The 24,450-nt window shown below is 47.4% G+C and overlaps 1 protein-coding gene across 2 annotated transcripts; it reads right to left on the bottom strand.

The window, feature by feature from the left end:
- Positions 1 to 257: 257 nt before the first annotated feature.
- On the bottom strand, positions 258 to 9,697 carry PEX26 (peroxisomal biogenesis factor 26). Of its 2 annotated transcripts, XM_069489867.1 has the most exons (6): positions 9,585 to 9,697; positions 9,155 to 9,449; positions 7,615 to 7,755; positions 4,536 to 4,831; positions 2,794 to 2,940; positions 258 to 421 (listed from the first exon to the last, which is right to left on the bottom strand). In XM_069489867.1, the coding sequence occupies exons 2-6, from the start codon at positions 9,367 to 9,369 to the stop codon at positions 318 to 320; spliced, it is 903 nt and encodes a 300-aa protein (XP_069345968.1). In that variant the 5' UTR covers positions 9,370 to 9,449; positions 9,585 to 9,697; the 3' UTR covers positions 258 to 317. The 2 variants fall into 2 exon arrangements, with proteins under 2 accessions (XP_069345968.1, XP_069345969.1); XM_069489868.1 differs by lacking the exons at positions 258 to 421; positions 2,794 to 2,940 and adding an exon at positions 4,145 to 4,252.
- Between the last annotated feature and the right edge of the window lie 14,753 nt (positions 9,698 to 24,450).

Below are 24,450 nucleotides of genomic sequence, written 5' to 3'. Positions count from 1 at the left end.
GCCTTTGCCAAGAAGGTGGAATGTTTCAGGGACACAGTCCCTGTTCCCAAACCCTCCCTTGTGAGGGGCCTCTGGGTGTGAGGCAGTGCTGTTCTGGGGGAGTTGCACCCTCTGACCCCACTTGTTTCCACATCACAGACCAAGGCCACCCAGAGTGGGGTGCAAAGGGGAGGGCACCCAGGCAGCAAGACACAGCACGCCCGACAAGATGGGCTCTTTCTGGAATCAGGCTGGCCCCACTCCTGCAGGATGGGCCCCCTTGCTTCTGCTGCAGCGGGCAGGGAGGGCGGCGAGGTCCAAGTACGTGGGAAGACCGCTCAGTCCCGGACACGGAGCTGGTAGAGGCGAGAAGACACGGCCTTCTGGATCCAGCGGAAGAGCTGAGCCAACTTGTAGAGGAAGGGCAGGGAGGAAGGAGACGCTGCAGGGTACAGGACGACTGCTGTGAACATTCCTCCCCTCTTCACTCTGCTGACTCCCACCCATGGCTCCCCCCATCACTCCCCTCCATCGGCTCCCCCCATCAGCTCCCACCCGTCAGAAACACTACCACCTTGGGATCAGGCATCATCTTTTTAAAGCATATTTTGGTGCTTAATGTAATTTGCATCCTCCCCAATAATGAGAATTTTACTTTCTCTAGGATATATTCTCTGGGATATATTTTCCTTACAGTGACCTTAAAATTGCTAAGAAAAAGATCCAAATGTATTAAGTTTTAATTCAATCTTTTTGCTCCATAAGAAACAGGTAAGGCCGGGCGCGGTGGCTCACGCCTGTAATCCTAGCACTCTGGGAGGCCGAGGTGGGTGGATCGCTCAAGGTCAGGAGTTCGAGACCAGCCTGAGCAAGAGCGAGACCCCATCTCTACTAAAAATAGAAAGAAATTATATGGACAACTAAAATATATATAGAAAAAATTAGCCGGGCATGGTGGCGCGTGCCTGTAGTCCCAGCTACTCGGGAGGCTGAGACAGGAGGATCGCTTGAGCCCAGGAGTTTGAGGTTGCTGTGAGCTAGGCTGACGCCACGGCACTCACTCTAGCCTGGGCAACAAAGTGAGACTCTGTCTCAAAAAAAAAAAAAAGAAAAGAAAAGAAAAAAAGAAACAGGTAAAAGTGGCGGCTGCTAGGGAGAAGAATTTTGAGAGAGACTTTTCACTACATGTTATACCTTTTTGTACCTTTTAAATTTGGAGCCAAATGACAGTATTATTAATACCTATTTTTATCATAAGTTAATTATATTGAAGGTAAAATAAAGTAAAATTCTACTGAGTTTGTATTCCTTGTTTAAATAACTGATTTTTTTTTTTTTTTACAGGGAATGTATAGTTCTTTCTTAAAAGGAAAAAATGTTACTTTTTTAAAAAAGCTATTGACGATCTACACTCAGATATCTTTCTACCAAGTTTCGACCGAGGCCCAGGCACAGGCTCTCCCCAGCCCTTGCGTCAGCACCATGAGTCCAGCCGCCACTGAGTTCAGGGACCCCTGGGGAAGGAGCTCCAAGCAGTCTTGCAAACAGCAGGCTCAAATGGCCTCATGCTGTCCCCACTAGGAGACTGGGGTTTATGAAACTAAAGAATTTAAATTTTTATCAAGTCTCTGGAACAAAGTAGAAAGTCAGAGGTAGACAGGACTGAACACCAACTATCCTTAGCATTTCTGAGAGCTAACTGGTGACACTTCTGTAAAGCACACAGAGCTATTCGGAAGGAATTCCTGCTGCCTGTTCAGCAAAGGGTCCAGTGGACAGCCCTGAGCTACTCGGAAAAAGCTCAGTAGGAGAAAGGGAAACGGGGAAGGAGGGAAGGTCTAAAGACTAAGTCAAGAAGTGGCCATTTTAAAAATAGACAAATTGTGTGACCCTGGGCTAGTCACTTTACCTCTCTGGTTCCTCTTTGGTTTCTCAACCAAAAAAGAAAGAAAATGAAGGGACTAGATAAGGGTTTGCGGTTTTCCCTTCAGTTTTGAAAGGTCTGTAATTTTATAAGTCTAAATTCATGAGAGGAATAGAGATTAGATCATAATTCACACAGAGTAACACACATGCTAAAAATCTAACGGAGTGAGCACCTAATCTTGGTCCAGTGCTTATGCACCTGAGGGATTAATTTCCCAGAAATGACCAGGTTGTTCCCAAATACCACTTAGGGAGCTCATTTCTACTTCACAGTGAGGCAGAAAACAGAATAGTCAAAATGTTCAACAACAGGGGGTTGTTAAATCAGTCATGGAAGTTTCCATATAGTCAAATATTTAGCCATGTAAAGCCATGCTTGAGAGCATATTTACAACACACAACTGCCTATAATATCTAAATATCTAATATCTAAATCATTACAGTAGCAGATTTCTGTTTTCTTCTTTATGCTTTTCTCTATTTTCCATATTTTCTAAAATGTATGCGTATTTCATCAATGATTTAATATATTTTGAATTAACAATTTTTATAGATATTACAATGAGGGGAAGGTTTTTTTAATTCTGAGGTTCTGGTCAGAGTTCACCCCTAGAAAAAGTACCTGACCAAATGACCCAGCCAGTGTCGGGGGGTCAACAGGGCAGAAAAGACTGTCCAGACTGCTCTCAGGGACTCTAGGACGGGTCTCTCCTTGCAAGTGGCGCCAACTCTTGCTCAAGGGCAGCAATTCTCCGTGCAGAAGTGACTGGGGAGATGTCACAGGAGGAAGCTCCATCCCCAGCAGGGCCCCCTGGTGGCGTGCTGAAGAGCTCCTACTCCCACAGGCACCTATCCCAGGGAAGGTGGAAGGGAGGCTGCATCACTCACCTGGATCAAACCTCACCACCAAGAGACAGAGGATCAAGGCGGCCAGGAGGCTCTTTCTGAAGGGCAGAGAAAAGAAGTGGCTCACTGCAGAGTCCCACAGCTGGCGAACCAACGTCAGTAGTGACAGGAACCTGTGAGAGAGAGCACCTGGCCAGAGAGAGAGGACAGCTTCAGGGGAAGTCAGAGGAATCAGCTCCCCTGATTCTGAGCTCTAAGCTTGCTTATAAGACTTGAGCAAAAGGGAATGAGAATGATTTTCTCACATAGCTCATAAAGTGGTTCTGAAGGAAATTTCAAAAGCTTCAAAAATGTTTTAAGGACAGACCACACCACTAGACTACCATTGCCTTAGGAGAGGACTTTGACAGACAACAACTATGAGCTGGGTAAACTTGGCATATGTGGTTTCTTTTTTAATGGCCTCGTTATTTTATAGCATTCTTTATGTTCTGGGCTAAGATGCATGCACAGAGTTATATAGAGCAACAGTTCTGATTATCACAACAATGCAGGGAAATGAAGGGCCCTTAATACATACAGTAAAGCATTCACAAGTCGTGAATTGTGAATATAAACACGAACACTACCAACCCAAGAACCAGTGAGGCCCAGTCCTGATAGACAGCCTGGATTGCCATCAAACCCCTTTCTCACCCCCGCCTCCCCAGGAAGTGCAGGGCAGGAGGCTTGGGCAGCCGCTGGTCATCCCCAAAGACAACAACCTGCTGGCAAAGAAGTCATTCTATCTCAGCAGGTTGTGCTCTGAAGCACACAAAGAAAAATACTTTGGAGAACAGGAATTACAGTCTCCTAATTAAGCTGAAGGGCTTTCATGTAAAAAAGAAAAAAAAAAAAAAGGAATAGGCCTATTCTATGATGCTGCCAAGAGAAAAAACAGGATCAATCAGTGAGTAAAAACTACCAGGAGAAAAACTTAAATTCAGTATAAGGAAGAACTTTCCTACAGAACTGTCCATAGTTAAAAATTCAGGAAATAGTAACTTTTCTGTCCTTGGAAGTATTCACACATAGACTAGGTTATCACTCAAGGAAAAGGGGCTAAAAGGATTCAGGGACCAGGAAAAGGGTCTGGAGTAGACGACCTTTAAAGTCCCCTCTGATAACACAATCCCCAGACCACCCCTGCATAGGAGCCCTCATACAATGCCAGCCAGGCGTACAGCGTCGGGTCTTGGAGTGGTTTCCCTACAGAAGCCATCTTGCACTCTAGCAGGCAGGGGTATACATCAATCATTGACGAGAGCACTCAAAGCTCTAGTAAGTGAAAGCAGACAGAAGGCTGGGCAGGGAGCCCCCAAGCTGAATATATAAAGTCAAGTTACCAAGTTACCATGCTAGTTTTTTTTTTTTTCTGTTGGTTATCCCCAGCATGTCTCCACTGTGTCTGTATTGGGGCCAGCATTTAAAGGAAGAGTAACATCACACCGGGGCCAGCATGCTGGAGGCAAGAAATTTAGTCAGAGGACCCCAAGGGGAAGGTGACTTTTCAGGAGACAAGACCCAGCAACACGCCCCCACATGGAGCATCTCCTTCCATTGCCAACTTCAGAGGTCTGGGCTTGGCCTTGTTGAGCAACTCAACAGGCTTCCTATTCTGTGATTCAAGAGTTACTCATACAAAGAATTGCTCCCAAACTCCCAGGAATATCATGATGGACTCCAAGGTGTAGGGAAAGCTCACAACTCCACTTTGCAGAAGCCATAGAGGGATAGTGTCCTACCTTCCTGGTTTAGCTTCTGGGCCTCCTTAGAGCCTGAGTATTGCTGTTTCTGTTGTTGCCTCGCTGTGTGAATGGCCTGGAGTAAATCCAGCTGCTGCTCCTCACCAAAGGCTGCAGAGCTCACCACTAGCTCTTCAGCCTCTGACAAACAGCCCAGAGGCAGCAGGACCCGCTGCAGGTGAAGTTCTGCCAAGGCTCCATATTCTGGAAGGTCCTGGTTGGCTGGGTCTTGGAGCCAGGCACTGACCACATCCAGCACAGCTCCAGGCTCTTGCATTTTGCTGTATAAAAGAATACTGCAGCCCCAAATAACCCAATCCCCAAAAGAGAAGACTCAGTGCTCCACAGTTGGTTTATTTCTCATAACCACTATGCTTCTCCTGTCCAACCCCTCCCCTGTGTTCCCCAGTCCTTCCCTATGGAATGCTAAGATTGTTAACAATGAGGAATTGTCTATGACAAACCCACCACTAACATATTGAATGGGGAAAAGCTGAACGCTTTTCCTCTAAGATTAGGAATAGGATAAGGATGCCCACTTTCACAATTTCCATTTGACATAGTACTAGTTTCACAATTTCCATTTGACATAGTACTAGAAGTCCTAGCCAGAACAATTAGGCAACAGAAAGAAATAAAAGGCATCCAAATTGGAAAGGAGGAAGTCAAATTGTCCCTGTTTACAGATAACATGATCTTATATGTAGAAAACCTTAAAGATTCCACCAAAAAACTATGAGAATAAATGAATTCAGTGAAGTTACAGGATGCAAAATCAGTGTACAAAAATCAGCAGCATTTCTATATACTAATAGTATACTATCTGAGAAAGAGATCAAGAAAACAATTCCATTTATAATAGCTACCAAAAAAAAAAAAAAAAAGATACCTTGGAATAAGCTCAACCAAGGAGGTGAAAGATCTCTATACAGAAAACTGTAAAACACTGACGAGGCTGGGCATGGTGGCTCATGTCTGTAATCCCAGCATGCTGGGAGGCCAAGGCAGGAGGATTGCTTGAGGTCAGGAGTTCGAGACCAGCCTGAGCAAGGGCAAGACCCACTCTCTACTAAAAATAGAAAAAATTAGCCAGGCATGGTGGTGTGTGCCTATAGTCCCAACTACTTGGGAGGCTGAGGCAGGAGGATCGCTTGAGTCAGGAGTTTGAGGTTGCTGTGAGAGAGGCTGACGCCACGGCACTCAAGGCTGGGCAACAGAGCAAAACTCTGTCTCAAGAAAAATAAATAAAGAAAGACATAAAACACTGATGAAAGAAACTGAAGAGGATACAAATAAATGGAAAGATATCTCATGTTCATGGATTGGAAGAATTAATATTGTTAAAATGTCCACACCACCCAAAGTGACCTACAGATTCAATGTAATCACTATCAAAATACCAATGACATTCTTCACAGAAATAGAAAAAATAATCCTAAAACTCATGTGGAACCAAATAGCCAAAGTAATCCTGAGCAAAAAGAACAAAGCTGAAGGTATCACACTACCTGACTTCAAAATATATTACAAAACAGGAAGTAAGTAAATATGGCACTAAGAAATAAATTTAAAAAAAGACAAAATACACTACAAAGCTATAGTAACCAAAACAGCATGGTAGTGGCATAAAAACAGACACATAGACCAAAGGAACAGAATAGAGAACCAGAAACAAATTCACATACCTATAGCCAACTGATTTTCAACAAATGGTGCAGGAAAAAATGGGTAGCCACATACAGAAGAATGAGACCGGAACCCTTCCTCTCATCATATTAAAAAAAAAAAATCAACTCAAAATGTATTAAAGACTTAATTATAAAATCTGAAACTATGAAACTACTAGAAGAAAACATAGGGGAAACACTTCATAACATTGAGCTAGGGAAGGAGTTTTTAAGTAAGACCTCAAAGCATGGACAACAAAAGCAAAAACAGACAAATGGGATTACATCAAGCTAAAAAGCTTTTATACAGCAAAGGAAACAATTAACAGACTGAAGAAACAACCTACAGAATAGGAGAAAATATATGCAAATTATACATCTAACAAGGGATTGATTTAGAAAATATATAAGGAAATTAACAGCAAAAGAAAAAACCTGATTAAAAAATGGGCAAATGGGCCAGGCGTGGTGGCTCACACCTATAATCCTAGCACTCTGGGAGGCCAAGGAGGGCGGATTGTTTGAACTCAGGAGTTCGAGATCAGCCTGAGCAAGAGCGAGACCCGGTCTCTACCAAAAATAGAAAGAAATTATATGGACAGCTAAAAATATATATATAGAAAAAATTAGCCAGGCGTGGTGGCACATGCCTGTAGTCCCAGCTACTCAGGAGGCTGAGGCAGGAGGATTGCTCAAGCCCAGGAGTTTGAGGTTGCTGTGAGCTAGGCTGACGCCATGGCACTCTAGCCCGGGCAACAGAGTGAGACTGTCTCAAAAAAAAAAAAAAAAAAAAAAAAGGCAAATGACCTTAAGAGATAATTTTCAAAAGAAGATATACCATACTGCGAGTTACGGGGGGTGGGGGGATGGGAGGAGGAGGGAAGACATACCAAATGGCTAACAGGTATATGAAAAAATGCTCAACATCACTAATCATCAGGGAAATGCAAATCAAAATCACAATGAGATACCACTCCACTCTAGCTAGAATGGCCATTATCAAAAAGACAAAAGAAAACAAGTGTTGGCAAGGATGTGGAGAAAAGGGAACACCTGGCATAGTGTTGGTGGGAATGTTAGTTAGCACAGCCGTTATGGAAAACACTACGCAAGTTTCTTTTAAAAATTCCTAGGAAATAACAAACAGCTCTCTCAGCTCTGTCCACTGTCGTCTCACTTCACTCCTATTCCGTGTCCCCTCTCTTCTTCTTTTCCTCTACCCACTCCTAAACTCCTCCTTCCTCATCCTTATTGCTGTTTTGTGGTCTGAAAAAAGGTGGGGGGAAAGAATTATATTTGGAAGGAAATGGTAGGGAAGGGGAAGAGAGGAAGTATTAGATCCTGATTTAGCAAAGGACGTGAAAATCCTCTTGTTCCTGAACCGATCCAATGAGTCAGCAACAAGGACCTACCACAGCTCCAGGACTTTGGCGGGTAGCTTTTCAGGGACCTGGTAATACTGAAGGACCCAGGAGAGGACTTCCCGCCACCGATCCATTTCTGCCAGGGCCTGGATCCCCACAACACACAGGGAGCATTTCACCTCCAAGGAACTGTCAGCAGAAAGACCAATTAGGGTTAGAAGTGGTTCCCCTCCATCTCCATTCCCACACCCACCCTGGGACCGTTCTCCAGCTCCCAACTCTGCAGCCGTCATCTCTCTCTTTCTCATTAGTATTCTGGTGGCCCTCATAATGGACTGCTAGAAGTTCCCGTAAACTTCTCAGAGACAAATCAGCTATTGCCAAACACACGTCTGTATCCATGAAATCAAGTTTAAATGAACAGGAAGGGTAATCCTGAGGGGGAAATGACAACATGCAGCACAGGTGTGTGGGGCAAAAAAGAGCTGGTTTGCTTAGTGAAGAAACAGACTTGGAGCAAGGTGTCTGGCTGACTGCGGAAGGTACAGGAACCCCACAGCTGGCCTTTTAGCACGACCTAGTATGGTTTCTCCAGACATCCAGAAGCAAAGCCTTCAGCATTCACTGCAACAAGCCCACACCCGGCACCCTAAAAACACAGTTCATCTTTCTCTGTGGTCAGCTTTGATTATTCTACCCACCACCTCCCTCGTGTGGTCTAACCAAACTTTACAATCTACAGAGAAACACCATCATCTGCCAAAGGAGGCTGGTGCCATTAGAAAGAGCACTACAGGAACAAGGCTTTCTGCAGGTTCTTCAACACATTGACTGCCACACCAGGAAAAAAAAAACTTTTCCCTGGGCCATGGTGTTTTACTACAAAAACAGAATAAAAACTTTGAAAACAAAATGATCCTTTCTAATTTAATGAAAAATTTGTTATTTTTTGTTTTTCTGTGTGTGAGTTATATGCCACTCTCGTGGCGCTAGAATCAATTTTCACATTGCACGTCAACTGAGTTGTATGTGACTGACAAATACTTATTGAGTTTGTTTCAGAGAATTGAGTCTTCCTATGCTTCACGAGGCCCCAGGCTCAAAACTAGCCTGAGTTAAATACATCTCACATGGCAGTTAATGTGTTAATCCAATCCTCTCATAGGACCAGAACACTACCCCCGCCAATGGCCCCACTGCCCATCATTAGCCAAAGTCAGAGTAAACAACTTGGGGACAGTGGGAAGGTGTCACCTAGGAGAGGACTTCCGCCACCTGCTTGCAGACAGAATTTAATTTAATACACATTCAACCTCCCCATCATGCCATTCTACCCTGGAACAGGGAGCAAAGAACTGGCTGTGGGTTCCCACTAAGCTCTGTTATGCAACTTGACCACTTCATTGTACAGTGCCTCGGTTTCCTCCTCCGTGAAATGGGCACAATATGTGCAACGGGCCTCTCAGAGAGAAACCTCTCATGAAAGCGAGGTGGAAATTCCTCGTGAGCAATCTGAGAATGACAGAGATCCTGAGATCTTGAGGTCCTTCCCAAGAGCACCCCGACATGAACGGCGCCCAGCACGTACGTGCCCGCCGGCTCCTCCGCCAGGCCCCGCCAGGCGCGGTCGCAGGCCTGCAGCGCCGCACGGAAGTCCAGGTGCACCACGAGGAGATCGGCCGCCTCCTCCAGCAGGTCCACGGCCGGCGCCCGGGCCGGGGCGGCGCGCACCGGCTCGCTGCTGCGCAGGGGCCCCCCGGCCCCCCTGAGCGGGGCTGCAGACGTCGAGGAGTCGCTCTTCATAGCCGGGCCGGGCTCGGGGCCTCTCTCCTCAGACGTCAGCGTGGCCGCGGGTCGGGAGACGCCGGGATTCCCCGAGTGGCCTAGGAGAAGGCAGAGAGCGCTACAGCCTCGCCCACAACCCTGCCCGAGCTCGACTCCTGGAGAAGCCTACCCAAGGGGCCGCATCTAAAACAAACAAAGGCTGGGCTGGCCTTGCACCCGGGGAACCGGCTTACACCTCGGATTCGCAGAATTGCCGCATCCCTGGAACACCTGGCCCGAGCTTCTCCGGCCCCACGGCACTTGCCGGAACCACCTTAGATCCGCGCTCCTTGTTGCGAGCCGAACCCCTCACCGCCGGCGCCAGCACCCCGCACGGACATCTCTGGAGAGCCCACAACGCTCGCAGACACGCGGCTTCCCGGAGGCGCGGAGCACTCCGGGAGTTGTAGTTTCTCAGCTCTCGGCTCAGCTGCCCTGTAGAAGCAAACGCGAGGGCTCGGACTCCAACCCCCAGCATGCCGCGCCCCAGAAACTGTCTCTGTCCCAGGCGAAAACAAACTGGCCCAACAGCTTCGGGATGGGGAACGAGGGCAAGGGGACCATGAACAAAACCGAAGCTGTCTTGCGAAATGAGGGGATCCTCTCACGCTAACCGGTTCCAGCGGAGGCTGGACGGAAGAAATTCCAGTAATGGAGGGGGAGTTACCTGCACGCTTCTAATTCTGAGCTTCTGCGGGGGTGGCAATTAGGACGTCAGGAGAGTAGTCTAGGAAAGGGGCTGAAAAGAAACATCACAGCTCGCCGCTTTTCCTGAATATGTTCCGCCTTCCCAGGCCTAGCTCACAGTTATTCAGGGCTAAAAGGCCCGGCACTGCGTGCACTCTTACTTAATTCTTTCCTCGGCTCTTGTAGGTTAAGGACAACTGCTATCCCCATTTTACAGGCGAGGAAATTGGAGCTTATTTAAATAATTTGCCAACAGTCATGCAGCTAGTAAGTGACAAGATCTCAAACCAAGGCCCTTTTGTCTCAAAGACATGTATTTAGCCATTTATTCTCTGCTGCAGGGACGGAACTAAGTCTATGCTTTCTATTCAGGGGCTGCACACTCCTCGCAGGAGTGAGTTACATAAGCTCCTTGAGCCTTCATTTTCTCATATAAAATAAGGATATTGTGAAAAACAAAGCTGTACAGTGTGTAATGCAATTTATAATAAAGCACTGGGACCAGAGTAGGTATTCAATAAATTGTAGCTATAATAATTATTACATAATCTTACACAGATACATAAATCACGCTTACTAGATTCTGTGCTTCACCCAGGCTTTGCGAAGCCTCCCACATTTATACTAGGCTCTCTTGGTTTTAGTTTCTCCCCAGTTCTCTACCTCTTGAACTCTCTCCAAAGCTTCCCTGGAATCATTTGCTCCGCTAGAGATGAGATTAGACAGGCCAGGCACAGTGTAAGCATCATACATCCCTTTCCCTTGTCGCCAGGCATAGACACACCCATCTTCTGGGCTTTCAGCTCTCTGCAGAAAGTCTTCATGGAAAGCTGAGTCAGGAGCATCAAGACCATCAGACTCTGAGGAAAGAGAAGTATGGACCCTATAATCACGTGAAACTGAAGCCAGAGCTCCACTTATTCCACAAATACTTTTTGACTACCTTCTAGGTGGCAGGCACTGTTCTAGCCATGGGGGATCCCATGGTGACCAAAAGAGACAAAAATGTCTGCTTTCATGAGCTTACAGAGACAATAAAAAATAAGCAAGTAAAATATATATGGTAGTATGTCAGATAGTAATAAATAGTAAGGAGAAATAAATTTTAAAAAATAAAGACGAGGCCGAGCATGGTGGCTCACACCTGTAATCATAGCACTTTAGGAGGCTGAGGTGGGAGGATAACTTGAGGCCAGGAGTTCGAAACCAGTTTGAACAACATAGAAAGGCCCCATCTCTACAAAAAAATAGACAGATTAGCTGGGCGTGGTGGCACACAACTGTAGTCCTAGCTACTTAGGAGACTGAGGTATGAAGATCACTTGAACCCAGGTGTTTGAGGTTGTAGTGAGCTATGATGATGCCACAGTACCCTACCCTGGCAATAGAGTGAGATCTTGTCTCAAAAAATAAAAATAAAACTAGAAGAGAAATTGAGAGTGACAACAGTGGGGAAGTAGCATTGGTATCTGTATTTAACTTTGTTTTCAAACAGCAAATTCAGAGTAGGGGACAGGGCAGAGAGAAAAATGTGGCCCTCAGACGCAGGACTAGCCCCTGTTGATGGGGGTCACTATTCATTTTGTAACATTGCCCTTGGGATCAACATATTCTCAATGTTCTTCGTGAGGGGCTCCACTCTAAGTCCCTCCTCCTCACCAGGCCATAGTCATTCCCCCACAGAAAACTCCAGAGGCAAAGGCAAGATGCCTGGAAAGTGCACATCAATCTAAACTGAAGTTGCCAAAATGTTTGATCAAGTCTGTCTGAGATGTGACATTAGATGATGAAGATCATTAGTAATAACATAATTATTGGGCTACAAGAAAATAACAACAACCTGTTTCTCAGAACCAAGTTTAGAAGTCTGTCCTGAAAAATCAAGGAAACAGTAGGAGCATTGAACATAGACCTGACCAGGCCAAAGCAAGTTGAGACTGGCACAACCATGTCACTTCCAGGCGCACCGCCTCTAAGTGGCTGCTACCTGTAAGTCCTTAATCCCTGACAAATTTCTTGCTATTCCAAATTTTTCCAGGAGATGGCAGCACAGCCTTAAAAGAAGCAGCCTTTACGGAAACAAATTTGCCTATTTAGTAGCTAGGCAGCCAGAATGAGGTCAAAGTGTGTAAGGTGGGAGGGGGGAGTGCTAAAAATCAACAAAAATATGATTGTACTCCATTTCTATGATTCACCCAATTTTCAACTATACAGGGCTTCAGAACAGTCTATGTAACCACCTAACCTTTAGCACTGTAACACCCACAAACTGATTCCTCAACACACGTCCGCTGTAATACACCACCATCTCCTCTATGTCTGAATCTGCCCAGAATTTCTTAAGCTAAGGCACAGAAATCTCAAACAGAAGTGAATTCATTCCACCAGAGGGAGAGTAAACAGATATTGTCTACACCTAAACAGCCAACTTTCTTTCTGACTCAGGGCTCGTGATGCAAGCTTTGAAATCACCTCTCTCCCATTTTCTCATCCTTGGGATAAAACAAGCAGTGGAAACAAGGACAGATCTATAAGGCCTAGCCCATGTTAATAGCTGTATTGTGGGAATTGTTTCACTTTGGGGAAACTAGCAGAGCACATAGAACGCCAGTATCCCCATTACAACCTGTCCCCTAACCCTGCCCAAGCTGTGGCACTGGGTATTCTTTCTTCCATTGGCAGAGTGCTCAGCGTATCTTTCAATCTCAGGATGGTGTAATATATTGGGGCCTGAGTAAGAAGAAGAAAGAATCTCATTCCACCTCAAAGTTTTGTAATCTTACTTTCAGACTTGGAATCCGACTCTTGACTCTTCCATGCAAAGGCCACAGGGGCCCACATCTGTGGTCAGCCTGGCCTGTCTTGCTCCCTCCTGGCTGGTTGCACATTTCAGGCCAATAAACAGCATCTGCAGCTGCCCCTCAAACACATTCCATGCAGCCAGAGCCCCTCAGCACAGGGACGTCTGGGGCAAAGCTCTGCATACAATAAGATCATGCCAAGTATGGACCTTTGACCAGAAACAAGCCAAAGAGATAAGTATTGGCAGGGTGGAGCGGATGTTTTTCAGGATGGCCGAGAGGCACGCCTCTTTCCCTCCAGACCTTCGTCAGTTAGATGGCATTTTTATAGCTCTTTTTTAAAGCCTAGACTAGGAGTTCAGGGCAGAACTCAATGCTTCCCATGTGCTCCTCTGCCTATAGACACAGCAGAACGCTCTGCTTCTGTATCTAGGAAGTAATCATCATAATCATAGTCAACCTGTCTGAGACTTCACAGCAGTAACAATGATGGCTCACCTTCTGCAGTGCAGTATTAATATGCACCAGGTGCTCTTCTGAGCGCTCTACACTTAACTCATTTCAATCCTCAACAGCCTTATGATGAAGGTCCTAGTATCATCCTTATTTTTGTAGATAAAGAAGCTATGTGCAGAGGGGTTAAGTAACTTGCCCCAGGTCACCCAACAAGTGCACAGCAGGGGGAACTTAACCCAGGCCACTGGGCTCCAAAGTCTGTCTTCTTGACTGGTATGTAATAGTGGGCTTTGCGAGATACTTTCACTTGTCTCATTCGAGCTTGACAGCAAACCTGAGAGCAAGGTAACACGGGTGTATTATTATTATTATTCCTATTGATAGATGGGAAACTAAAGCTCAGAAACTCTACCCAAGTTTAAAACCCATGATTTCAACAGCAAAGTGGGGACAATGACCCGAGGTTTCTCACCAGATCCCATGCCCAGGGGCCATGTGTCAAAGGGCCATTAATAGCTCCTCTTCGTTGATCTTGAAGGTGACTGGGGCAGCCCCTCCATGGAGACCTTTTCTCACCCACCCCAGGAGTAGAAGGTCCACTCAGAGAAGGCTAAACAAATCTTCACACTGCCAGACCAATCTGTTCCCTCACCAAGCCTGAGAAATGGAACAGATGGTGGGTGCCCCCTGGACATAATTCGGCCCTGGCTCTATTGTGGAAGGGTGTAAAGATGTTCTCTCCTCCCCCGAGTGTTTCTGATCCTACCTAGTTTGAACTAATCACTTCTACCTTCAAACTCCCAATTGCACTTCATGTTTTTATGCCTCTCCTGTGGGTCCTTCCCAACTTCCGTGTTTCCTTATATAATAGTTATTTGTGTCATTTCCCTATTTCTGCCCTTCCTGTGGACAGGGACAGGATCTCACTATCTCTAGGACCCCTATGCTGTGCAGCATGGTGTGAAACAACAGCATGCAATGCTCTGGAGGAGCCCTGCCTCCCCTGAGCTGTTCTGCATCATTTGATCTTGACTTTCAGATGCCCTTGCTAGTGATCACTGAATGAATAGGTTCACTGAGAAAGTATGTGCCCTAGCCCAGCCTCTGCAAAAAGAGACTGATATCCCCAGCCTGCCTTCTTGCCTAGGAGTAATTTTTATTATTATTATTATTTTTTATTTTATTTTATTTATTTATTTTTTGAGACAGAGTCTCCCTCTGTCACCCAGGCTGGAGTACAGTGGTGTCATCATAGTTCACTGCAACTGCAAACGCCTGGGTGCAAGTGATCCTCCTGCCTCAGCCTCCTGAGTAGTTGGGACTACAGGCGTGTGCCACTGCACCCAGCTAATTCTTCTATTTTGAGTAAAGATGGAGTCTTACTATTGCTCAGGCTAGTCTTAAACTCCTGAGCTCAAGTTATCCTCCCACCTCTCCTGTATCATTTGCAATGTCCTTGCTAAAGTTCTCTTCCTTATTTCCTAGGAAATCACCTAATAAACTCAGTCACTCTGAGCTGTAGAATTATAGAGTTGGAGGAGCCTTATCATATGACAGTCAAGAAAACTGAGGCCCCACTCAGCATCTGTTTCTGGAGCAGAGTAAGAATGACACCAGATGGAGCACTAAAAAGTTGGTAATGTGAAGAAAACAGGTGACTGAGCATATATTTGAACCAATAACAATTCAGTTCATTTCAGAAGTTAAGGGCTACTCAGCCAAGCTCCAATCTACTTGGTTTTATAAAGACCTCTTTCTCTGCAAGTCAGTATGCTCAGGGAAAATGACCCTTCCTGGATTCATATGGCACAACTCTAAGAGGTGCCAATCACATCAAGCCTGTATGTATGTCATGGCGCCCCTCTGGAGTTGTTCAGTTTACGACCTGCAAGACCCAACATGGCAGCCCTCTTTCTTCCTGCTCCACACTAATATGGGCTTTGATGTTGAAGTCCAAATACATTCAGTTATTTCTGGGGACACTGAGTTGTTTGTGGCAACAGCAAAGAGCCTGCCCGTCCCACCAGCCCCAGTCTTTTGTCCTCACTGGGGATGGGCTGCCCAGCACACACACACTGCCTCCAACATGTGCAGACCTGCCTATGGGGAGTTCTCTGGGAAGAAGAGTATCATGAATGGTAATGCATGCGGTCATTATCCCTTCTGTTTCATGTCCCCCTGGGAAGCTTGTTTGTTCTTTGTGCATCTGGTTCTGAACCGCAGCGGGACAGTGGAAGTATATTACAGGTAGGCTTCCCACACCCATTCCCTAATCCCTCAAGACAAAAGGTGATTGGGCAGCATGAATGAGGAGGTGAGTTCACAGTTCTTTCTGACAGCCAGAGTCTAGGGAATCAGAAAGAGCAGAGGTGGAAAAACAGGAATCACATGTTGCCATAGCAAACAAGGAGATTCGTGTGTACACAGCCTGTGATTGAAGCCACCATATTATTACAGCCCATGAAATAAACAGGGATGAAAAGGCGTCTCTTCCTCCCTTTCCAGGGCCATTTTGAAGGGACTCTATGCCCCTCTGACTACTTGTCACAGGCATTTGTCATTGTGATTTTTGCAAACTGCTCCTTGCTCCCAGAAACTCCATTTTCCATACCCAAGAAAACCTTCTCTGGGGTTAAAGGAGCATCCTACGGATCCTTCCAATGTTTTACAGACTGAGATCTGATCATTCAATATCCATTGTCTTTTGTCTTAGTTGTTTTGTTTCAATGATACATACTCAGAGTAACAATAATCCAAACAAGACAAAAAAGTACATAGAGAATGAGACTCATCGGAAATCCCGCTATACATAAATGACAACTTTTGATATTTTGCTGAACACCCTTCGGTGGCACACATAGTCTGTATGCATAACTGTACACAGCCACACTGCCCCGGACCTGGCTTATCCACTCACAGGATGCCAGAGGAGTTCTTTTCATTCTTCCATTGGATATTGGTATTACCTACTATCTAAAATGAGAAATCAAATAATCCTGCTCTTACTAACCAGTTACATGTTTGCAGTTCTTTTTTTTTTTTTTTTTTTTTGAGACAGAGTGTCGCTTTGTTGCCCAGGCTAGAGTGAGTGCCGTGGCGTCAGCGTAGCTCACAGCAACCTCAAACGCCTGGGCTTAAGCAATCCTACTGCCTCAGCCTCCCGAGTAGCTGGGACTACAGGCATGCGCCACCATGCCCGGCTAATTTTTTTTTTTTTTTCTATATATATATTTTAGTTGGCCAGATAATTTCTTTCTATTTTTAGTAGAGACGAGGTCTCGCTCATTGCTCAGGCTGGTCTCGAACTCCTGACCTTGAGCGATCCACCCGCCTCGGCCTCCCAGAGTGCTAGGATTACAGGCGTGAGCCACCGCGCCCGGCCTGTTTGCAGTTCTTTGTAGCTAAAAAGCAAGTGTGTCCTTGATCCCATATAGCTCTGAAGCTGGAAGGGGAATGCTCTTCCCTCTTTGTATGTTTAATTCTAGTAATCCCTCACATTTGTGTATACTTTGCAACTTCAGAAAGCTCTTTCACATTATTTTATTTGATGACCACAAAGTGAGATAATCAAGAGTGAGATATGTAATAATAATCCAATGACAATGCTGGTAGCCTTAGCTACATTCACTGAGAAATGAGTGTGTGCTAGGTTTTATGCTAGGTCCATTACACGCACAGTCTCCTTTAATCCTCATTATCCCATGTTAAAGACAATGAAACTAAGGCTTTGAGAGGTTAAGAAGTTTTACCAAATTTTCACGGCTAATCCAGGTGGACTTCTAATCCAGGTGTGTCTGACTTTAAAATTCCCTGTTAACCACTGCATCATACTGCCTCTTGTAACAACTAATCTTTGTGCACTTTACAAAAAACTCCAGCGTATATTGTTATCTCTGTTTCATAGCTAAAGGAACTAAGGCCAGAGAGGTTAAATGATTTGCCTGAAGTCTCAGAGCCAGGATTCTAACCGTTTCAATTCTGCGTTTGCTGCTGTTTCTACTATGCTGTACTGCCTCTGTCCTCACAGTAAAGATGCTGGATCTCAAAACTCTTCTTTCAAGTCTCCAGAAAAGGGAGTTCTTATTAAGATCATTCAAAAATCCTTCTTGCTGCAACGAAATCGCAGTTCCTTCTTCTGTGGGAACAAAGGTCAGCCTCTTCCACAGAGACCGGCCCCCAGCTCACTTTATGCACTGGCAGGAGGAAGGAGGGGAAGTTTGTGGAGCTCAAATCAGGTCCAAATCTCTCCTTCTTTATAACTTTCTTGTGCCTTTGGCATGGGGCAGAGTTGGTCTGTCTCGTCTCGTCTCTTCTCTTCTCTTCTCATCTCTTTTCTTTTCTTTTCTCTTTTTTTTGACACAGAGTCTTGCTCTGCTGCCCAGGCTAGAGTGAGTGCCGTGGTGTCAGCCTAGCTCACGGCAACTTCAAACTCCTGGGCTCAAGCGATCCTCCTGCCTCAGCCTCCTGAGTAGCTGGGACTATAGGGGTGCACCACTGCGCCCAGCTAATTTTTTCTATTTTTAGTTGTCCAGCTAATTTCTTTCTATTTTTAGTAGAGACAGGGTCTCACTCTTGCTCAGGCTGGTCTCTAACTCCTGAACTCGAGCAATCCTCCCACCTTGGTCTCCCAGAGTGCTAGGATTACAGACATGAGCCACCACATCAGGCCTGTCTCATTCTTTTCTTTCAGAGAAGAGGAGAAGGGGTGTTTATTCTTGAGGATATGAAACTAGAGATGATGAAACCAAACAGAGTGAGATGCAGGGAAACCATTTAAGCACAGCGTGGGTGGCAGGCAATTAAACAGCATCTTTTGGACGCATAGGCAGAGTTGGTTTATGGAGACAATTAGGCAATCAAAATTAATATTTTCCCCTTTAGAGATAACAATTCTTATTTATAAAGCACTCCTTGCTGGAATGAGCTGAAAGCACTTAATGGGTGCTGACTAATTACCCCACCCAACAAACAATCTGGCAGCCAGGAAAAGAGAAGATAATTATTCCCATTTTATAGGTTTGAAGACTGAGCCACAGAAGAGTGGGGTCTTCCTCAAAAACAGCTCACAGAGAGGTGAAAATAGAAAGCAAGGCTCCTAATAGCGCCCTTCCATCTCACTGTGCCCAGGTTTCCTGTTTCCAGACGTCCTCCTGAGAAAGGACAGCCCATTGCTGGCCAGAGAAAAGCAGCCGCCACTCATTGGGAACTACAGCTCCCAGCAGACACCGAGGGGAGCCGAGGCCATGGCCTAGTGCCCGTTCCAGATTCCCAAGTATGGAGAAAGACTGGGCTTTGAAAGAAGAATGGAATGCTCACCCTTGAGAGAGACAGAGAGAGAGCGGGGGGATGAGGTAAGTTTGAAATATTTAACTCTGTCACCTAAACGTCTTCCTGGTCTTTGAAATGTAGCAGCCAAAGTCATGATCTTTTAATAAATCTTTCTAGATCTCACTTTGTAAATCAAGCAATTAGTTCAGCAGAACCCCGCTTTCTCCTAGGGTCAGTGTGTGATGACAGGGCAGTTGCAGTCCTAGGCGGTCGGATACCGTTTTCCTGACTCTGAGCAGCTCAGAAAGTGACGGTGGGAAGAAACCCGGTGCAGACCTGCTCTGCTGCAAAGGGAACAGACGTCCCAGAGGCTGGGCTGGGTGCAGGCCGCCCGGGAGGACAGGGTGACTCCTTCTCTGCCTCACAGGCTGCCGAGCACCCCGTGGGGAAGGCGTGAGGGAGCCATTTCCACCAGCTCTGTCTCCATTCTCCCGACAAACATAGGTGAAAGAAGCCAGGCCAAGGGCACCGGCTGCATGGCTGGGGGAGCCAAACACAGGAGCGGATCTCTGCCCGCAGGAGGCTTACTGTTGGGGGAGAAGGTGGTGCAAAGGGAAGAAGGACACAGCCGACTCAGGACAGTGTATTCCTTGTACCTTCCCTTCAGTTTTATTTAGCCACGTGCCAGGCACTGCTCTGAGCCCCTTGGAATACAATGGTGAATGCACCAAAAGAAAAAGCTTCTGCCCTTATAGATTTTACTTCTCGTAGCCCCTGATGTCTGGGGAAGAGTCCGCCAAGCAGAGGGACAGCCAGCAAGTGCAGGGCCTTGAGGTGATGCGAGTGTGGTGAGTGTGTGAGCGGAAGGCCAGTGCGACTGGAGGAGATGAGGTCAGGGAGCCAGGCTGCGCTCGGATCACACAGGGCCTCCTCGGGATAGGAAGGAAGAACTGCGTTCTAATTCTACTGGAAGCCATTGGTTTTCAGCAGTGGTTTGATGTGCACTGTGCCAAACAAGGGGAAGAGACTTCTAAAAGAGTCAGAGAATAGAGAGGTGTCACTGCACTGGGGTGACAGGAGGCTTCCAGGCAGAATGGGATGCCAGCAGAGCTTTGATGCTCAAATAAGGATTCTGATCTAGGGAGAAGGCGTGGCCGTCGAGAGGAACCTCAGAGCCAGGTGTGAAGTCAGGCTGGCACGTGACACGTTAAGATCATCCATCTGCCCAGAGACCTGGCCATGTGGGGAGTAGGGCACAGTGAGGCTGGAGAGGAAGGAGTAGGAAGGTTTTAGAGGCCACTCGGTGGGAGGCTCTGAGCCTCAGGTCAGCAGAAACGGGCAGACTCGGATACACAAGAGGCATTTTTCACAGGTTTAAATGTCCAGTCTGAGAACCTGGTCTCCACCAGGAAGCCAACATTTTCCCCAGAGAGATTTGTTGCTTTGAAGGCTTTTGAGTGCCACGTTGAAAGCAAGGCAGCTAAGCCGCACCACTCCAGAGGGCACCGTGGATTTGTGTGGCATGCGGAAGGTGCCCCTGGTGTGTGACGCAAACCACAGGGAAGGGCACCGTCTGGAGCTGTGCAATGGCAGGAGGGGCTGAATACCATTTGGGAGGATGACGTGCCAAACCTGCCCACAAGGACACATAGTGCCTTAGTAGCTCCGAGGAACGGGGGTGAGAAGAATGGGGCTGGGGAGCGGGAGGGGAGAGTGGAAAAGAGAGGACTAAGGGGCAGGTAGGGAAGAAGCACCTACCACAGGCCATGTTTTTGCCTGGTGAAGCAGGAGGGGGAAATAAAGGATTGGGAAGACAGGTAGCAAAACGGGAGCAAAGGATTGTTCAGGTAGCTGAATTGCGAGTGGTTTCAGAATTGTCCTGTGGCTGTGATTACTCTCGTGCAATCTCGTGCAATGCTGCCAGTCTGTGGAGTTCAGGACGGTGGCAAGGTGCTGAGGCTACGGTCTCAGGTGTCTAAGGAAGACCCTGCCCCTGAGAAAGACCTGGAACCACCGAGTCACTGGACACGCAGGGTCAGCTGTGAGTCTACATTAAGCAAGGAGACCTCACTAAAGGGTCTCCCCTTGTTTCCTTTCTGTCTGAATTTCGGGAAACCATAGTGCTACCCCCGTAGGTCAAAGCATATAAAGCCAAAGCACATGATAATCCTGCCATGCTTTCTTCTCCTAACCCCACAGTCAAACGGAGAAGGGAATCCGCATGAAGAGGGAGATGGCATGCTCCCTAGGAAAGGGCAGGGTGGGGTTTGGGGATTGGTATGTTCTCTGTCCAGTTGGATCCATTTTAAATTCTCAATAACAGGATGTAATAATAAAACAGTCCCTTGGCCGATCACACTGGGTTCCACACTCTCTCGGACATCGTAGAGCCAGCTTTCTAAAGTGAGCCGTTTAACAGCCGGGACCCACATTCCGACGGCGTCACCTCCCTGGCATCTCACCTCGCCTCCCTTCCCACAGCAGCGTCACTGCATTTAGAAGAGTGCTGCCCTTTCCTTCCCGCGCCAGGTACAGCTGGTAACATACAGCTGCCAGCACAGCCGCCATGCCTCGTCCTACCCTACAGAAGCCCATTTTCAAGAGCCAGTGAAGAAATTCCTGATGTCGTGTGGTAGCCTCAAAGTCTATGGGAAGAATCCTTGATCCTTTGAACTACCCAAGAATCCCACAGATATGCCCCACCAGGCTGGCTGAGAACCCACCTGCCCTGCCCACCTCCCCTGAGCCTGGGCTCTGGGACGTGTTGCCTCTGAGGCTGAGGGTACAGCCGCTGACTGCCCATGGGTGTGAGCACAAGCCCGTCCCTCTGTTGGAGGCGGCTCGCCCCATCCTGCAAGATCCAGCCCCTGCCTGCCTTCCCAGCCTTATCCCCTCACACGTAAGTCTCTCTGCCGTTGCCTTGGCCCTTCTGCTCTCTCTGAACCTGAGACTTCGAGCAACTTATGCCCTTCCCTGCTTCCTGGACTGGCTAACTCCTTTTAAGCCTCCAGAGGTCAGCTCAATTATAATATCACCCCTTCCAGGAAGGTTTTCTGGAATCTGTCCTCCCCTCTGTCACGGGGATGAAGTGCCCCCGTCTGTGTTCCTCCACACCCTGTACTTAACCCGAGCTGTGGCCCAGCCACTAACCACCTGTTTACTGAACCGAATCCCCCGCTAAACCGCTAACTCCTGCAGGGTTCAGCTGTTCCTTTTATCTCCGTATTTCCAACTCCTAACCCAGCGAGTCAGTCCTTGAATATTTGTTGAATGAGCACATAATCAGGACCGCTTGGCCTAGGGAGTAACCAGGTTGCCGGCAGTGAGGTGAAATAAAGAAGTCAGGCCTTGACCTTGACTTTCCAGGCCAACCACCTATCTCAGCAAACACATCCACTTCCTGGAAAATCGACTTCTGCACCCAGACTCTCAAGGCCTCCCTCTGCCTTCCCCTAGCCTGCCAGGTCCTCACCCCTACACCTGCCAGGCTCTGCCCCAAGGGGCCCCTTGGGTACTTGTGTGGCTAAGAAAACACTAGCATCTCTCTGGATTGCCAAAAAGAGAAGACACTGTGTCCCGGGATATAGCCTTCCTTTCCCCCTCCTGTTCCCACATCGGGAGAACGGTGGCTGCCAGCACCCTCCCCATGCTGTCGGGTCAGCCTCTGCCCCCACCCACCCCAGACCCCACCTGAATGGAGGAGGGAACACAAAACCTCAGAGGGGATCTAGAGGTGAAGACCAAGTAGAGTTTGAAAAATAGGATTTGAGCAAGCAAAATAGAGATTGAGAACAGCAGCATTTAGCTGGGAAAGCCGAGGGCAGCCCCACTGGACTCTGCCCCTGCAGAGGGCCCTTTCGGGCAGGTTGGGATGTAAGGCAGGGAGAAAGATGAAGTCAGATAGCAGCAGGAACCTCCTTGATTCCCACTGCAGGGGTTGTCTGCTTGGAGTCAGGGTAGGGAGTGGGTGTGAGGCCCCTGGAAGCCCTTCCTGCCCTGGAATCCAATGCTCAAGGCCAGCTGTGGCCTTCCTGGGACCCAAGTTCCATTGGAGCTATTTTGGTCCACGGTAAATGAGCTAGTTGGGGGAGGATGGGAAAGTACCGGCTCCTAAAGGAAGCAATTCACTAGGTCAGGATGCCCTGAGGCAACACTGGGAGTCCCTTTGGATCCCAGAACAATGGTGTCCTGTGTTCAGGATGCCCTGGGTGAGGTGGGCAAGCTCAACAGAGCCTGACCCATCAGCAGAGAGGGGCAGGGCCAGGACTCTCGATAAAACTGCAGAGACTTCCGAACCCCTGGTGCTAACAGCTCCTTCCACCATTCCTAACACCAGCTGCTATTCACTGAACGTGCGTGGCCTATGGTCCAAGCTGAGTCTTAAAAACAATCCTGCTTGGTGTTTATTAGTATTGCCATGGCTGAAGCTCAGAAGGGTTAAGAAATTTGCCTGAAGTTACCAGCTAGTAAATGGCAGAGTCAGGATTCTAACCTAGAAATGCGACACCAGTGCTACCCCACCCTCCCTCTCCCAGGAGCCCAGCAAGAGGAACCGTTCACTGAGTTGGCTGGCGGGGGTGGGGCAGTCTGGCTAAAGCTCCCCTCTTCCCTCCCCAGAAGTGGGATAAGAGGGAGGACTGAGTTCTCAGCACCCATCAGACTCACACATGTGGCACGCAATGCTGCCTCCGAGGACCAACATGTATGAAGCCCCAGGTGTCCCTTGTCCTAGCTGGGGCAGCCCCTCCTAGAGAGCACACACTCTCAGTGCTGTGCAGAAAAAGCAGGCCTGGAGGAGGGGGAGGGGTCTGGACCTGAAGAGGCATCCTGGGAGGAGTGGAGAGAGCCCTAGACCTGGGCCAGAGCGTCCAGGTTCCTTTTCTAGGTAGCACAGGACAAGTTACCTGCCCTGTGATCCTCAGTTCCTTTCTCAAGGAAAAGCGGTGCGGGGTGCAGAGTAGCGGTGGAGGGTAAGCGAAGGCCCACTCCACTCACCTCACTGGGTTATAAAGGTAAAATGCAGTCATGGATATAATAGAACATTGAAGAATATAAAGTGCCACATATAACAATGTTTTATAAAGGGCCGGGCGCGGTGGCTCACGCCTGTAATCCTAGCACTCTGGGAGGCCGAGGTGGGCGGATCGTTTGAGCTCAGGAGTTCGAGACCAGCCTGAGCAAGAGCGAGACCCCATCTCTACTAAAAATAGAAAGAAATTATATGGACAGCTAAAAATATATATAGAAAAAAAAAAAATTAGCCGGGCATGGTGGTGCATGCCTGTAGTCCCAGCTACTTGGGAGGCTGAGGCAGTAGGATCGCTTGAGCCCAGGAGTTTGAGGTTGCTGTGAGCTAGGCTGACGCCACGGCACTCACTTACCCCGGGCAACAGAGTGAGACTCTGTCTCAAAAAAAAAAAAAAAAAAAAAAAACAATGTTTTATAAAAATCCTTAAGTTCTTGTGCGTTGAATCTCCAGCTCACAATGTTTTACTGATGCTCTTGAGGTGTATTTTTTGGTGCTCAAATGGCTCAGCCTAAGCATTGAGGTATCCTGTCTGTGAGCCTCCCTGGTCAAATCACCCATCAAAATCTTGGCAAGATCAGTCCCCGCCTGGCTGTGCACTCTCGAATGCTGGACTCCTGACGGAACCTCGACTCTGCTCTTCTGAACAAGCCAAACTCTGTGTCATCACTGGGCCTTTGCAAACTCCAAGTCCTTAGCTCAGAATTCCTGGTCTGATCATCCCTGCGCCCCAGCTTAGGCCAACATTCAAAAAGCAGGGACGGTCTCGTTCGAGTTGTATTATATCTTTAACATCATTGCAGCACAGAGTGGGTGCTCCGT

Source organism: Eulemur rufifrons, chromosome 16 (assembly GCF_041146395.1).
Source record: "Eulemur rufifrons isolate Redbay chromosome 16, OSU_ERuf_1, whole genome shotgun sequence".
NCBI lineage: Eukaryota > Metazoa > Chordata > Mammalia > Primates > Lemuridae > Eulemur > Eulemur rufifrons.
The sequence above is the reverse complement of the archived record's forward strand: the minus strand, read 5'-3'. Positions and strand labels throughout refer to the sequence as shown.